At 37.4% G+C, this 13,819-nt stretch overlaps 1 protein-coding gene across 4 annotated transcripts in view; it reads right to left on the bottom strand.

Moving 5' to 3' along the window:
- Positions 1–13,819, bottom strand: part of NUDT9 (nudix hydrolase 9) — a 28,972-nt gene that overhangs the window by 2,415 nt on the left and 12,738 nt on the right. For 3 of the 4 annotated variants that reach the window (XM_070393066.1, XM_070393059.1, XM_070393043.1), the window contains 5 exons: positions 13,462–13,701; positions 11,305–11,400; positions 9,313–9,399; positions 4,791–4,902; positions 1,260–1,406 (listed from right to left, as the gene is read on the bottom strand). In XM_070393066.1, coding sequence (XP_070249167.1) covers positions 1,260–1,406; positions 4,791–4,902; positions 9,313–9,399; positions 11,305–11,400; positions 13,462–13,701 — 682 coding nt within the window. The remainder of the gene's footprint in view (positions 1–1,259; positions 1,407–4,790; positions 4,903–9,312; positions 9,400–11,304; positions 11,401–13,461; positions 13,702–13,819) is intronic. The other variant, XM_070393051.1, reaches the window with a different exon arrangement.

Consider the following 13,819-nt stretch of genomic DNA (forward strand, 5'->3'; position numbering starts at 1 on the left):
CCATCTTGCGACGGCAATCTTGTGGTGGCCATCTTGTAATGACATGAGGGCAGCCATCTTTTGATGACGTGAAGGCATCTCACGAGGGCACGAGGACCACCTAGGCTTTTATTAGTATAGATAACTATTCACTTAAAGTAGTTAAGATGGTAAATTATATGTTTTTTACCACAATAAAAAAATATATAAATACCATAACACCTTTAATATAGCATTCCTTATGCTTTTTTTAAATTTCCCAAAGAACAATATTCTCAAGAACCTTTGAGGCAGCTTTAAAATTCACAAAACACTCAACACCTCAGATTCTAATTTCAGAATTTAGTAACAATAATATTTGGGCCGTATGGTTTTTTTAAAAGTCTTTATAATTTAAGTATCTGTTAAATGAAATATATAAGTAAAGTTAGTAAAGACTAATATTTAAACTATCAATACATGAAAAGATTTGGATCTAGCTACCTAACACAAATGTGAACTGGATGATACAGATAAATAATTAAGAAATCCTAATTCTAAAAAGAAAACAAAGCAATAAAAAAAGCCAACAAAAAAAAAGAAAATCGGTCCTTTTCCTTATTATTAGTGTACATATACCTTATAAGGTGATTTTTAAATTTTTACAAAGGATATGTAGACAAAACAGACATGAGACTTAAATGGTTATAAACCAGAGAAACCCTGAATAACATAATTTCAAATGTAAATGTCCTTTCAAAAGAGCTGAATTCATGCAAAAAATAAATAAATAAATGTTTTCTGTTGGATGAGCTCAGTATTACATTAGCTCACACCTAGTCTGAACCAAAAACTAAGAGAAAAAAATGTATTATAATAAACTAGAGGCCCAGTGCACAAAATTCGTGCATGGGTAGGGTCCCTAGGCCTGGCCGGTGATCAGGGCCGATCGGGGCCTTCTGGCCGCCGGCCAGGGCCTTTCTTCCCTGGCTGCCGGCTGGGGCCTTCCTTCATTCTGCGTCGCCCCCTGGTGATCAGCACACGTCATAGTGAGCAATCGAAATCCCGGTATCCCGGTTGAACTCCCTCGGGGGCACTCTGCATATTAGCCTTTTATATATATAGATGATGTAATCGAACTAAAGTTGGGCTATAAAAATAAGTTGTTTTATGAACAGGTATTGCAAACATACAATATTTCACTTTATTCAGAGAATGATCTACCAGATTTCCAGGTGAACTTTAAGAAAGTCTCACTAATGCATAGGACTAACTCCTTCCTGGGAACCACCATTTCTTACCACTAGATGTTCCTGACTGAAGAGTTTGTGCAACTGTTCCTCTAATTGTTTTTTTTCAGCACTGGATTTCTGTAAGGAGTTGAGAGCTTCCTCACCAAATTCTCTCTTCAGTGTAGCACTAATCTTCTCTCCTGGGTCCACCATTCCCTAAGAGCACATTTAAAAAAGAAAAAAAAGAAAGAAAAGTAATAAGCTTTAATTTATCCAACAAATATTTACTGAGTAATGCATGGATCTTTACTGGTCTATCTGCCCATAAACATGATCCCTATTCTTCTGTCATATATTCTTCCCTAAACCATGTGTTTCTAGTAGAAGCAGTCAGGGTATCTCAAATATATTTGACCACAGTAATTGGTCCAAGGTTAGCCTATGGTAAACTGAGCGAATCAGACTCCTTTCCAGCTAAGGAAGGAAGGCCTGGAGGCAAGAAAGAATATAGAAAGTTGATACTTTCCCCATCGTTCATTCCATTCCAGCCACACTGACCTCCTCAATGTTCTTAAGACATGCCAGACATACTCTCATCTTAGGGACTTTGCACCTGTTATGTTACTTCTGTCCAAGATGCTTTTCCTCAGATATCCACATAATTTATGCATTCACCTGTTCAGATCTTTACTAAAGGTCTTCTCAGGGAGACCTTCTCTAGCCTCTCTGTCTAAAATGGCAAAATCTCCAACACGTCCTAGTGTCCTTCCTTAAAATGTATCACCTTCTAAGATACAATTAGTTATTTATCTTATGTTATCTGTCTCCCCCACTAGAGTGTGAGCACCAAGAGGACAGGGATGTTTGTTCATGTTGCTCTGTTGCATCCTCAATATCTGCATTGTTAGATGACAAAATATACTGATTAGATGACTGACTCTCAAAATGATATCAGTGACAACAATTGCCTGACTAATTGGAATTTCAAATGAGAATAAAAATATAAAATCCTATGACGAAATCATTATTGCGTTTTGTACTCAGTATGAGCAAAGTTTTACTACTCGGCTTGAAATAATTAGCCTAGGCTTTCATCACAGTCAGCTGATATTCATTTCCATTCCATTTTTATCTTACAAAGAAAAAACAATTCTTGCAAATAGTGGTATGTGTATAAAAAGTCATCCTCTTGTAAAACTATCTCCATTTAACATTAGGGCATTAAATATAAAACTCTCTGCCATACATCTATACATTTTTTAAAAGCCACTTAAAATATGCTACTGGGCCCTGCTGGGGTGGCTCAGTGGTTGAATGTCAACCTATGAACCAGGATGTCATGGTTCAATTCCCAGTCAGGGCACATGCCTGGGTTGCAGGCTCAATCCCCAGTATGGGGTGTGAGTCTCTCTCATCTTTGATGTTTCTCTCCCTTCCTCTCTAAAATCAATAAAAATATATTAAAAAAAGATATATATATATATGTGTGTGTGTGTGTGTGTGTGTGTGTGTGTATATATATATATATATATATGATCTTTTTTACATCCGTACCACTGATGTGAAGTCAAAGTACACTCTTCCTGCTGATATGGAAATGTTTAAAACTGTAAGAATTATTAAGTAATAAAAGTTATATAGTTTACTATGTCTAAAGTTTTCACAATTCAACAAAAAAAAATGCTAAAAATCTTACCTTGGGCTTGGAGTAGGGGTTGATTTCTGAGATGGGACCCAAATTAGTGAGTACCTACTGTATAACCACTGCTCTGCATGCTATTTCTAGTAATCCTATGAAGTAGATAAGATGATCTTTATTATAAAGAGTAGAGGCCCGGTGCACAAAAATTTGTGCACTCGGGAGGGTCCCTCAGCCCGGCCTGTGCCCTCTCGCAGTCTGGGACCCCTCGGGGAATGACCACCTACTGGCTTAGGCCTGCTCCCCGGGAAATTGGGCCTAAGCTGGCAGTCAGACATCCCTCTGGCAGCCCTGGAGCCCTCGGGGGATGTCCACTTGCCAGCAGGGAGCAGGCCTAGCTGCAGTCTGACATCCTTAGCATTGCTGAGGAGGCAGGAGAGGCTCCCACTACCGCTTGTACTGGCAGCCATCAGCCTGGCTTGTGGCTGAGCAGAGCTCCCCCTGTGGGAGCACACTGACCACCAGGGGGCAGCTCTTGCATTGAGCGTCTGCCCCCTGGTGGTCAGTGTGTGTCATAGTGACCAGTGATTCCCAGTCATTCTGCTGTTAGGGTCAATTTGCATATTACCCTTTTATTATATAGGATAGAGGCCTGGTACATGGGTGGGGGCCAGCTGGTTGACCTGAAGGATGTCCCGGCTCAGGGTGGGGGTCCCTGCTGGGGTGCCTGGCCAGCCTGGGTGAGGGGCTGAGGGCCGTTTTCAGACTGGCCACACCCCCTTCAGGGTGGGGGTCCCCGCTGGGGTGCCTGGCCAGCCTGGGTGAGGGGCTGATGGCTGTTTTCAGGCTGGCCACAGCCCCTTCAGGGTAGGAGTCCCCGCTGGGGTGCCTGGCCAGCCTGGGTGAGGGGCTAAGAACCGTTTTCATGCTGGCCACAACCCCTTCAGGGTGAGGGTCTTTGCTGGGGTCCCTGGCCAGTCTGGGTGAGGGACTGGTGGCTGTTTGCAGGCTGGCCAAGCCCCACAGCAGGGACCCTCACCCCATGAGGTTGTGGCCACCTGGGTGAGGGGCTGATGGCTGTTTTCAGGCTGGCCACAGCCCCTTCAGGGTAGGAGTCCCCGCTGGGGTGCCTGGCCAGCCTGGGTGAGGGGCTAAGAACCGTTTTCATGCTGGCCACAACCCCTTCAGGGTGAGGGTCTTTGCTGGGGTCCCTGGCCAGTCTGGGTGAGGGACTGGTGGCTGTTTGCAGGCTGGCCAAGCCCCACAGCAGGGACCCTCACCCCATGAGGTTGTGGCCACCTGGGTGAGGGGCTGATGGCTGTTTTCAGGCAGACTACAGCACCCAGCCACCCAAGCTCCCAGTGGAGGCTGGCTGGAAGCAGGTATCTGGGATTTATTTAGCTTCTATAATTGAAACTTTGTTGCCTTTTGCGGAGGCCACAGCCAGCCGGGGCAATCGGGAAGCTTGGCTTCCTCCATCGCCAGGGCAACCAAGCCTCCTGCTTGCTCCAGCTCCGTGGCTGCTGGCCACCATCTTGGTTGGGTTAATTTGCATATAGTCACTCTGATTGGCTGATGGGCGTGGCTTTGGCATAGCAAAGCTACAGTCAATTAGCATCTTTGTCTTCTATTAGTGTAGATGAGGTCAGAACTCCATATCACTCATCTCAAAGTGGAAAGACCAGGATACGAGCCTAGGTCTAACACCGAAGTCCGTGTTCTTTCCCAAGGGGTTCAGATGCAGACTCAGATTCTAACAGCCTTGTTGTATTTATTATCCTACTGTTGTTACTGACAATGACACTTCATTGCAGTGATGAATGACAAAATAATTACTAATTGAAGTGGTGAGGAATGGAGGATAGGTGGAGTAGAAAAGGTCCATACACAATGATCTTGTGGTAAATAAAGCAAATAAAACTAAACAGAATTTGAAACATTAATTTAATTTTAATGCTCACCCCTGGAATTGCCCATTCTCCACAGTCTTTCCTTTTGATTGCAACAAACTGTAAGATGTTTTTCCCAGAAATGGGGTGGGTGATTTTATTTCCACTCTTATCCCTTTTCCACCTGTAAATAGTAATGTACGATCATAACCAATTTAGAACAAAAGCCAAGGTTCTAGCTCAAGCTTGTGTCAAAGTTATAAAGATGTATTTCTCTTTATAACAGAGTACACATAAATTTACCTCAAAATCAGCTTTTTTTACCAAAAAAAATATTGTTTTAAAAATATGTCTACTTTCATAATGAAAATTCAAAATATAAACAGTTTTTACAGTACTAAAATACAACCAAAAAATAAGTTTAAAACCAGGACGGAATTTACAGGAAGGGTCACAGAAGTTTTTTGGGGTTTTTCTTAAGTCCACGGACCCTTTTTAAGAATTACAAGATCTGGTAATATTTGCTTTTTACGGTTATCAGAAAAGCAGATTATATGATACAGATTTAGTGCTTCTCAATCTTTATGCCCCTTTTTTATTTAAAAAATATCTCACTCTATCTTTAGTTTCATTTTAAGTTTAGAATTGCATATGGCGTTTTTAAATAGTATCAAGGCTATGCTAATTTCAGAATGCACTTTTTCTAACCACAGCCTCTTCCCCAGAGATATTGATAGATCTCCCCCCTTCCCCTGTCCTACCCCCACCACATTTACCTCCCTCCACCCAATTTCAAAAATTGTTCTAATAACTCCCTTAGGCAAAGAGAAAGATTTTGAACTTCTAATACTAAACTAAAAAGAAACCTATGCTCTGATCATTGCTCTGCAGAAGACTCAATGAAATAAACTAGTTTAGATATAAGTTTCCAAATTTCTTCATATAGTGGCTAACTATCATATCTAACCTATACTTCCTCCCCTGGAAGAAGTGATAGTCTAGCAATGGAGCTATACACGTATGTGAATAAACTATAAGCCACAGTGACAGCTTGATAAGTAAAGTAACTAGAAATGAAAGGATAATTGGTACAAGAAGACAAAATCTGTTTGTTTTTGTTTTTTAAATTCTCTACAGGTTAGAACATTTTTAAAAATACATTTTTATTGATTTCAGAGGGGAAGGGAGAGGGAAAGATAGATAGAAACAACAATGATGAGAATCACTGATCAGCTGCCTCCTGCACACCTCCCATTGGCGATCGAGCCCACAACCCAGGCATGTGCCCTGACCAGGAATCAAACCATGACCTCCAGGTTCATAGCTTGACACTCAACCACTGAGCCACACCACCAGGTCACAACATCTGTTTTTAAGGATGCCAGACAGACAAATCACGAGGGAGAAACGAAGTTGTAAAATAAAATGATGTGTTCAACACACAGAGTCCCCAGTCTGTTGCTTTAAAAAAAAAATTACTTATTTACAATATCCTTCACTGGATAAAAAAATAAATAAAATGTGTTTAAGAAAGTGAATGTAGCCCTGGCCAGGTAGCCCACTTCATTAGAATGTCGTCCTGTACACCAAAAAGTTGCAGGTTCCATTCTGGATCAGGGCACATACCTAGGTTGTGGGTTCAATCACCGGTAGGGGCACTTATGGAAGGCAACAGATCAATGTTTCTCTCTCACCTTGATGTCTCTCTCTCTCTTTTCCTCCCTGTCTAAAACAAAAAATCAATTAAAAAACAAACAACCATATCCTCGGGTGAGGATTTAAAAAGAGAGAGAGAGAAAGCACAATATTTACAGCCAAATACCTGATTCAAATTTCAGATCTACAAGATTTAGGCAAGTCATTTACCTTCAAGTGAGTCTCCAATCAGGTATACAAAACAGATGTGTTAATACCTACTTTGAGGAATTTTGTGAGAAACAAATGGAAAAACTACTAGCACCTAGCAAAATACCTAGATTAGAGCTATATTTTTAATAATTTGTTTAGTCTTGTTGATTTTTCAACATCTTTCATTCTTTGCTTCCTTCCTTTCCCACAACCACTCCTCTATTTAGAGGAGCTCATCATTTAATATATGCATTACTGACACAGCAAAGAATATCAACCTAGGAGTACAGTTGAAAGCTAGATGCCACCACTTGTGGGATCTTTTATAGCCTGGACCATCATCTCTAAGGCTTCAGTTCTCTCATCTGTGTAATGACAGAGTTATGCTCATAAAGCCTACATTTCAAAAAACATGACATAGAATTGCCATGTTTAATCAGAGCTCATATTTGGTCTACCACAGATAAAGATAAGCTAATTAGAGGCTAACTTACAATTCTCTGGCTTCTTTTGCTGCTTCTTGTCCCCTTACTAGCATTCCTCCTTCAAATGTTTCACACCTTCCTGCTTTTAGCAAGCCTCACCAAAATTAGGAAGAAACTGATACTGCCATTAATACTTACATTATTTTATTTATATTCATTAATAAGAATATATTACTCTTCCTATCTCATTTAAACTGTAGTTTCTAGATAAGGCGGGGGCAGAGGGAAGGCAGAAGGCCCCTTCTCTCCCGTTGGGAGCACTCAGTCAGTTAGGAGAACAGCGTGGACAGAAATGAACTCTGAAAGAAGAATCTTGACAAATAGGTGAGGTGCTCAAACAGGGCTCCCGGTAGCTTGAACATATTAGGCACTCAATAAGTAAAATTATTGAATTAATAAATGGCAACAACAAAATAAATAAACTGTAGTTTCTAAAGTAAATTAGATGAATAGATAGGTATGTTCATAGGTTTTGGGTTCAATCAGCTCTGGATTTGATCCAGGAGTAGACAGGTAGGTAGTTAGATGAGTGGGTGGCTAAGTGGATGGATGGGTGGATGGAAGGAAGATAGATACATGGATAGATGAAAGATAAAACTGGGGTGCAATATAAAGGACTAAGATTAAGATCCCTTTTGGCAGAGGAATAGAAAGGGCAAGTAAAAGAATGAGATGGGGTGAGTACTGGTACCCCTTCCGATAACCTGAAAATAAGAAAAATAAGCTGTTTTCCTAGAGTTAAATTATGAAATCATTATTATATCTCAAATGAGAGAAAAACAAAGTCTCTTGTGAGAAGGAAAGGTCCTTAAAATATCAAAACTAAAAAAGTAAGAATATTGAGATTATTTGCATTACTTAAAGAGGAAAAGTAACAACTACATGTGAGAAGGGAGTTGGTCAGTGAAGAAATCCTAAAAATAAGAACAAATAATTTTAAGGATGACAGAGATGACAGAAAATTCCAGATGTGTTGGAAACATGATTTCTATAGAGACTTATGCTAAGTCCATCTAAACATTAGATTCATCTTTTTTATTCTGATTTTCACTCACCAAGGAACCTTCAGTGTATGATTTAGCCTACCAGATAGATCTGCCTCGGAAAGAGAGTGCCTTTTCCCTGTTATGAAACCTTCAATGTCTCCAGTTCACATTTCTTAATTTTGGCATTTAATATTCTCCACAAGAGAATTGCATAAAAGTTAATTTTAAGTTTAATGTACCATTCACTATTCTCCTACATGAATCTAACCATGCTGGTCTTTTCATTGTCTCTCAATACTCAAATAGGTATTACTACAAGGCTTTTTCTTAGGACTCCTCCTGTCCCCCATCCAGGTCTCAAGTTCAGCTCTAATCGACCTCCTTCATAACGCCATTCTCAGGTACTCCGGTTTACCATCATCCTGCCCACATGCAATCTTCTAATTCTCTAAAGCAGTGGTTCTCAACCTTCCTAATGCCGCGACCCATTAATACAGTTCCTCATGCTGTGGCGACCCCTAACCATAAAATTATTTTCGTTGCTACTTCATAACTGTAATTTTGCTACTGTTATGAGTCGTAATGTAAATATCTGATATGCAGGATGTATTTTCATTGTTACAAATTGAACATAATTAAAGCATAGTGATTAATCACAAAAACAATATGTAATTATATATGCGTTTTCCGATGGTCTTAGGTGACCCCTGTGAAAGGGTCGTTCGACCCCCAAAGGGGTCGCGACCCACAGGTTGAGAACCGCTGCTCTAAAGCATCCTGTATCACCCATGTTACTTAGACATGTTTTCTTATTTCATATCTTCCATCTTGTAAATGAAGCCATAGCTCTTCAATGATAGGGAGCAGAAATTTAGAACTGTTACACTTTTTTATATCCTCCAAAGCACCTACTCAATTCTGAGAACAAATAGATGCTCAATAAGTATCTTGATGAATTAACTTTGTTTAGATAATGCCTAACCTAGTCATACAACAAACTACAGCTTCACACTTATATCACATCACTGTAATTTTACATAAAGTCCTTTTAACATATAGATTTTATGTGTGTACATATGTATATGTTTGTATGTGTACATATATAAACATGTGTATATACAAACATATATAAACATGTATACTAGTATATACAAACACATAATACATGTATACATATGTGCATACACCTATATCTGTATATGTAAACACATGGTTATAGTCTGTATTTTTCCAATCACTTAGCTCTCTGCTACTGAAATGTTTTTTAGTTCTTACCTGGTTATGATGGGATCTGCAGCATGATTTGGGCCCCATCGCCCCAAAAGCCCTCGGCCAACCAATCCTGTGCGTCCTGCAGGGTTTCTGAAAAAAAAAAAAAAAAAAAATCAACTGAATGGGTTTATCTTTTTTAACCTAACTTGATATGACTCAATAAAAGGTAGTAAGATCAATAAAAGGAAAATAGTATCCCTCCCTAATTCAGTAGCACTATCACATATCTGTACTGAAAGCACATATTGCCTTACATGGATTGTTACTGAACTTTCCTTTGTGCATGTCTTCAGTTCTGGACTTGATCCAGGAGCAAGATCATTTCCAAAGCTATTCTACGATTTAAGAATTTGTCACCTGTACTCCTAAATTCAAACTAAAACGTTACTGGACTCTTAAATCTTGGAGGATAAAATGCTCTGCACCTAACCATCTATCTCTACAACAGTGACAATTTATTCAGGATGCTCACATTTCTCTTCACTTTCTCATCAGCCTCTCTTTTTACTCCACTCTCCTATAACCCTTTCCATTAAAATATTTTTTGTTACATTTTGAAGTCCATTTTTCCCTCAGTGTGTTCTGAATTTTTATTACCAGTAATATGTATTTTGTAGCATATAATGTAGTAGTATTAAACATCTCAAAATTTCAAGTATTCAATTTTTAAAGAAAACTATTTTATAAAAATGCCAACTTACCATTTAACCTAATGCCACAACCCAATATTACAAAGTCTGTCAGATAAACCTAACTCATGCCTGAGTGTTTTTCTTCCAATCAATATTCCTTAAATGTTCAACTTTCATCATTATGCATCAATAAAATGCCCAACCCACAATTTTAACCTCTGTAACATTATATCTTTTGTCCTCCTAGTAGATAAAAGCAAATAACTTGCCAAAATTTTTCTTTCAACCATCTCTTCTTATTCTGGTCTGTTATTAAAATTAAATGAATTTTTATCTTATTTTGTACTGGACTTAGAAATATTTCAGCAAGACATGCAGATAAAGACAGAAAGACAAAACACCTGGCCAGGTGTCAATAATTCTACTTTGGGCCACTTAAAATGATCCTATAGGGCCTAGACTAAAGATAAATCTCACTGTTTGCTCTAGGCAAACTAGAGTTGGTTTCTATTAGTCCAAGAGTCTGGACTAAAGCAACATGCTACTTGGCTTTGCTGCCTATCCTTTTATATGTGTACGTCTCTTTTAATATATTTTACCAAAAAAAGAACCTAAGGAATAAGTCAAATACAAGGACAGTTTGACTTAAAAAAGATCCAGTAACATACAAAAGTGAATAAGTTATGAGCAAAGAAAGAATTTAGCAAAACTGAAGGACCAGGTTGCAGTAAGAGGAGCACTATTAATTTCCTTGTCCTAGAGAAACTAAGAACACAAATTGCAACATTTTTGCAAGGTGAGAATCATGATTACAAAACTGTGAACCTCCCTTTGTTTTATTTGGGGTGTGCTAATTTTTACATTTCTCCTAAACTTTTATAATGCCTTCTTAAAGAAAATGGAAATTTTTGGAGTTGTGTAGAAAAATCCTTTTTAAAAGTATACAAAGATTTTTGATATTACATTATTGGGTTATTCTTATTTTTACTCTTATGTTTGGATAATTCTTACTTTAAAGCATTATCACATTTAATAAATAACTACTTAACATACAATTTTCAATCCTTTCTCTGTTAACTTATTCAATTATTTCTACCTTCAAGGTTGAGTTACAAAAAGATGCACTCAGATCCTGCCTCTGCCACTTATGAACTATATGCAACACCACTTAACATTCTCTCTCTTTATCTGTAAATGGAACTAGAAATATCAACCCACAGAGTTATTGTGACAATTTAATTAGATCACATATATAAATTCTTTTGTACAATGTCTGGCACAGACAAGCACTTGATAATTGTTCATTATATTTTCTACCTTTTAAAGACCCACTATTATAAAAAGTTCCATTCCCAGTACCTACCTAGGTCTTCCATTTTTAATCTCATACCGGCCATTCTGGCTCTTTCTCTCAACATGCCCATCTTTTTCATTAAACTTGGGAGAAAAGTTACTTTCACTGTAACGAGAATACCGATGCAAAGTAAGAAATAATAGTCCAGTACTACCAACAGCCTTATAATGCCAATCTGTTATTTATAATAAGTAGTATCCCTGAAATTAAAAATTTTAAGGCTTAGTTTTCATTTATAAATCCATCTGATCCCTTCAAAACAGTTTCTGAGAAAAAAAATGTTAACCAAAACACTTTTCAATACAAGGATGTGTAACATAATCAAACTGTGAAGGACTTATGGCAGAAGAACTGGACTTCCTCACACACGCTACAAAAAGTCTGTATTACGATTAGTAACAAAGAACTGTCTGTGGGCAAATTATGGCAATTAATAATTTCTATGTGGTTCTAAAAGTAAGATTCCTTCTGATATCTTGATGTCTCTAATTTCTTCAAATGTACACTGACTGTAATTTTTATCAAAGTAAACCCACAAAACAGTGAATTTACCCCACAAGTTTCATAATAAATATAATGTAAATTAAAATAGGAATGCTGAAAATGTTCTAGATCTTAATCTGGGTATTAGTTACAGAGCTATATAAACATAAAATCTGACTGAGCTACACCTGCACACTTAAGAAATTTATAGTTTACTGCATTTATGCCAGACCTCAAAAACATTTTAAAAATGGATATAAGTAAACTACTTTCTTCCCAATATGAAATCACTGACATAATTGCACTGTCGGCGAATAAAGAGTTGTATAGCAGTGGATAGTTTCTGGACAATTCTGACATAAGTTTCACTTTTTTCTTGCTTTAATTCCAATAAGTGAGCACAAAATATTTGTACTCTGTTTTGGGAATAATTTCCAATTTGGATAATCCAAACATTCTCTTAAGACTTCTAATCAATCTTCCATCTAACACACAAACAAAAAGAACTAAGTGGTTAAAATGATAAAACCAGAATTACAATGCTCTTGGGGCTCCAAAAATTTACCATTAAAATAGAAAAAATACAAACTTAATTATTATCTTCCTCTATTTACACTATATAGCACCCCTGCCAATGTCATTAATTTTTATTGTGTATAATGTGTATTTATAATGCATATATAAATATGTGCATCCTCTAAAATCCGGGAAATGGAACAATTTAAAGCTAGTAATTTTTCCACAGGTGAGCTTCATTATTAATTCATATTCCAAGTGCTATTACAAAGTTACAAACACATCTTTGGATAAAATAAGGAAACTGTGGGTCAAAATCAAATGACAGCAATAAGTCAGTGGTAAAGTTTAACAACCTAATGAACTAATACTGGGTCTACTCAACTAGCAAAACTTTTTACTTAACTGACTAAATGATGTCTCAAGAGGACTATGATTTACAATAAATTCACCCATCAAATATATAAAAGGGTCCCAAAACTAGCTTGTTTTTCTATAAAGTAGAAATAATAATCCTGTTTGCCTTCCAGAATACTTGTAAGAATAAAATAAAATAATGCTTATAAAACATTTAGTGCAGTGCCTAGATCAAAGGTAGTAAATTTTTTAAAACTTATCGCTGTATTTATTAAAAGGAATATAAGTATAAAATATGAGTCATTGTAGCACTTTAATGACTTTAGTCAAAGCACTTTTTGCTCAATTATTTTGCTTTCCTCCTTCTCTCCTTTATCAATCCCTTTTCTATTTTTTCACACTGCTCTAATTTTATCATCACCCCATTCTTAGTAATTTGGAAAATATTTCTGAAAAATATTTTCACCTCTTCAAACACAACTCTAGGTATGTTGGAAAACAACCACAAAAGATGTTCTATTGATAACCGAGACAGAACAAATGAAAACAGACACTACTTGTCATTTCATAAAACAAAATACTGAGTAACAAAATAGACCCACTTAGAATGATCACCATTGAAATCCCAAAAAAATAAATGAATATTTTCTATCTAGCTTTGGCAAGAATTCAAGCAAATGTGGAAACCAAGTTATAATAAAATCAGGCACTAGATAAAAATAGTTCAGCTGTCAAAATGATAATTTACAAATACAACCATTACTTTCTCTAACAGTCTTACAACCCAGCAATGCCAGCTAATTTGCTCACCTTATCTGAGGATCTGCCCACCTAGGTCCAGCCAAGACAGAGACTGCAGTGTATTCCACAGGATTATAGTCTTGCCACTCAACAAGCCAGCCTACTTTCTCATTAGGAACCTGGCTGCGTTGAACTTTTGAACCTGGGTAAGGAGATGTCCGAGCCTTCTTGTGGGAATTCTCTTTAGCACCATTAGAACCAGACATGATATTGGAGTTAAGATGAAACCCACACGATGAAAATGAGCTTCTGGGAGAGGGAAAAAAGAAAAAAAAATTAAATAAATATATATGTATCTATAATAATAAAAGCATAATTGCTAATTAGACCACATGGCCAAATGACCTTCCAGACAAAGCCGAGCTTC

This window comes from Myotis yumanensis, unplaced genomic scaffold, assembly GCF_028538775.1.
Source record: "Myotis yumanensis isolate MYYU_CA2020_CCGP unplaced genomic scaffold, mMyoYum1.0.hap1 SCAF_1, whole genome shotgun sequence".
In the NCBI taxonomy this organism is placed as follows: domain Eukaryota; kingdom Metazoa; phylum Chordata; class Mammalia; order Chiroptera; family Vespertilionidae; genus Myotis; species Myotis yumanensis.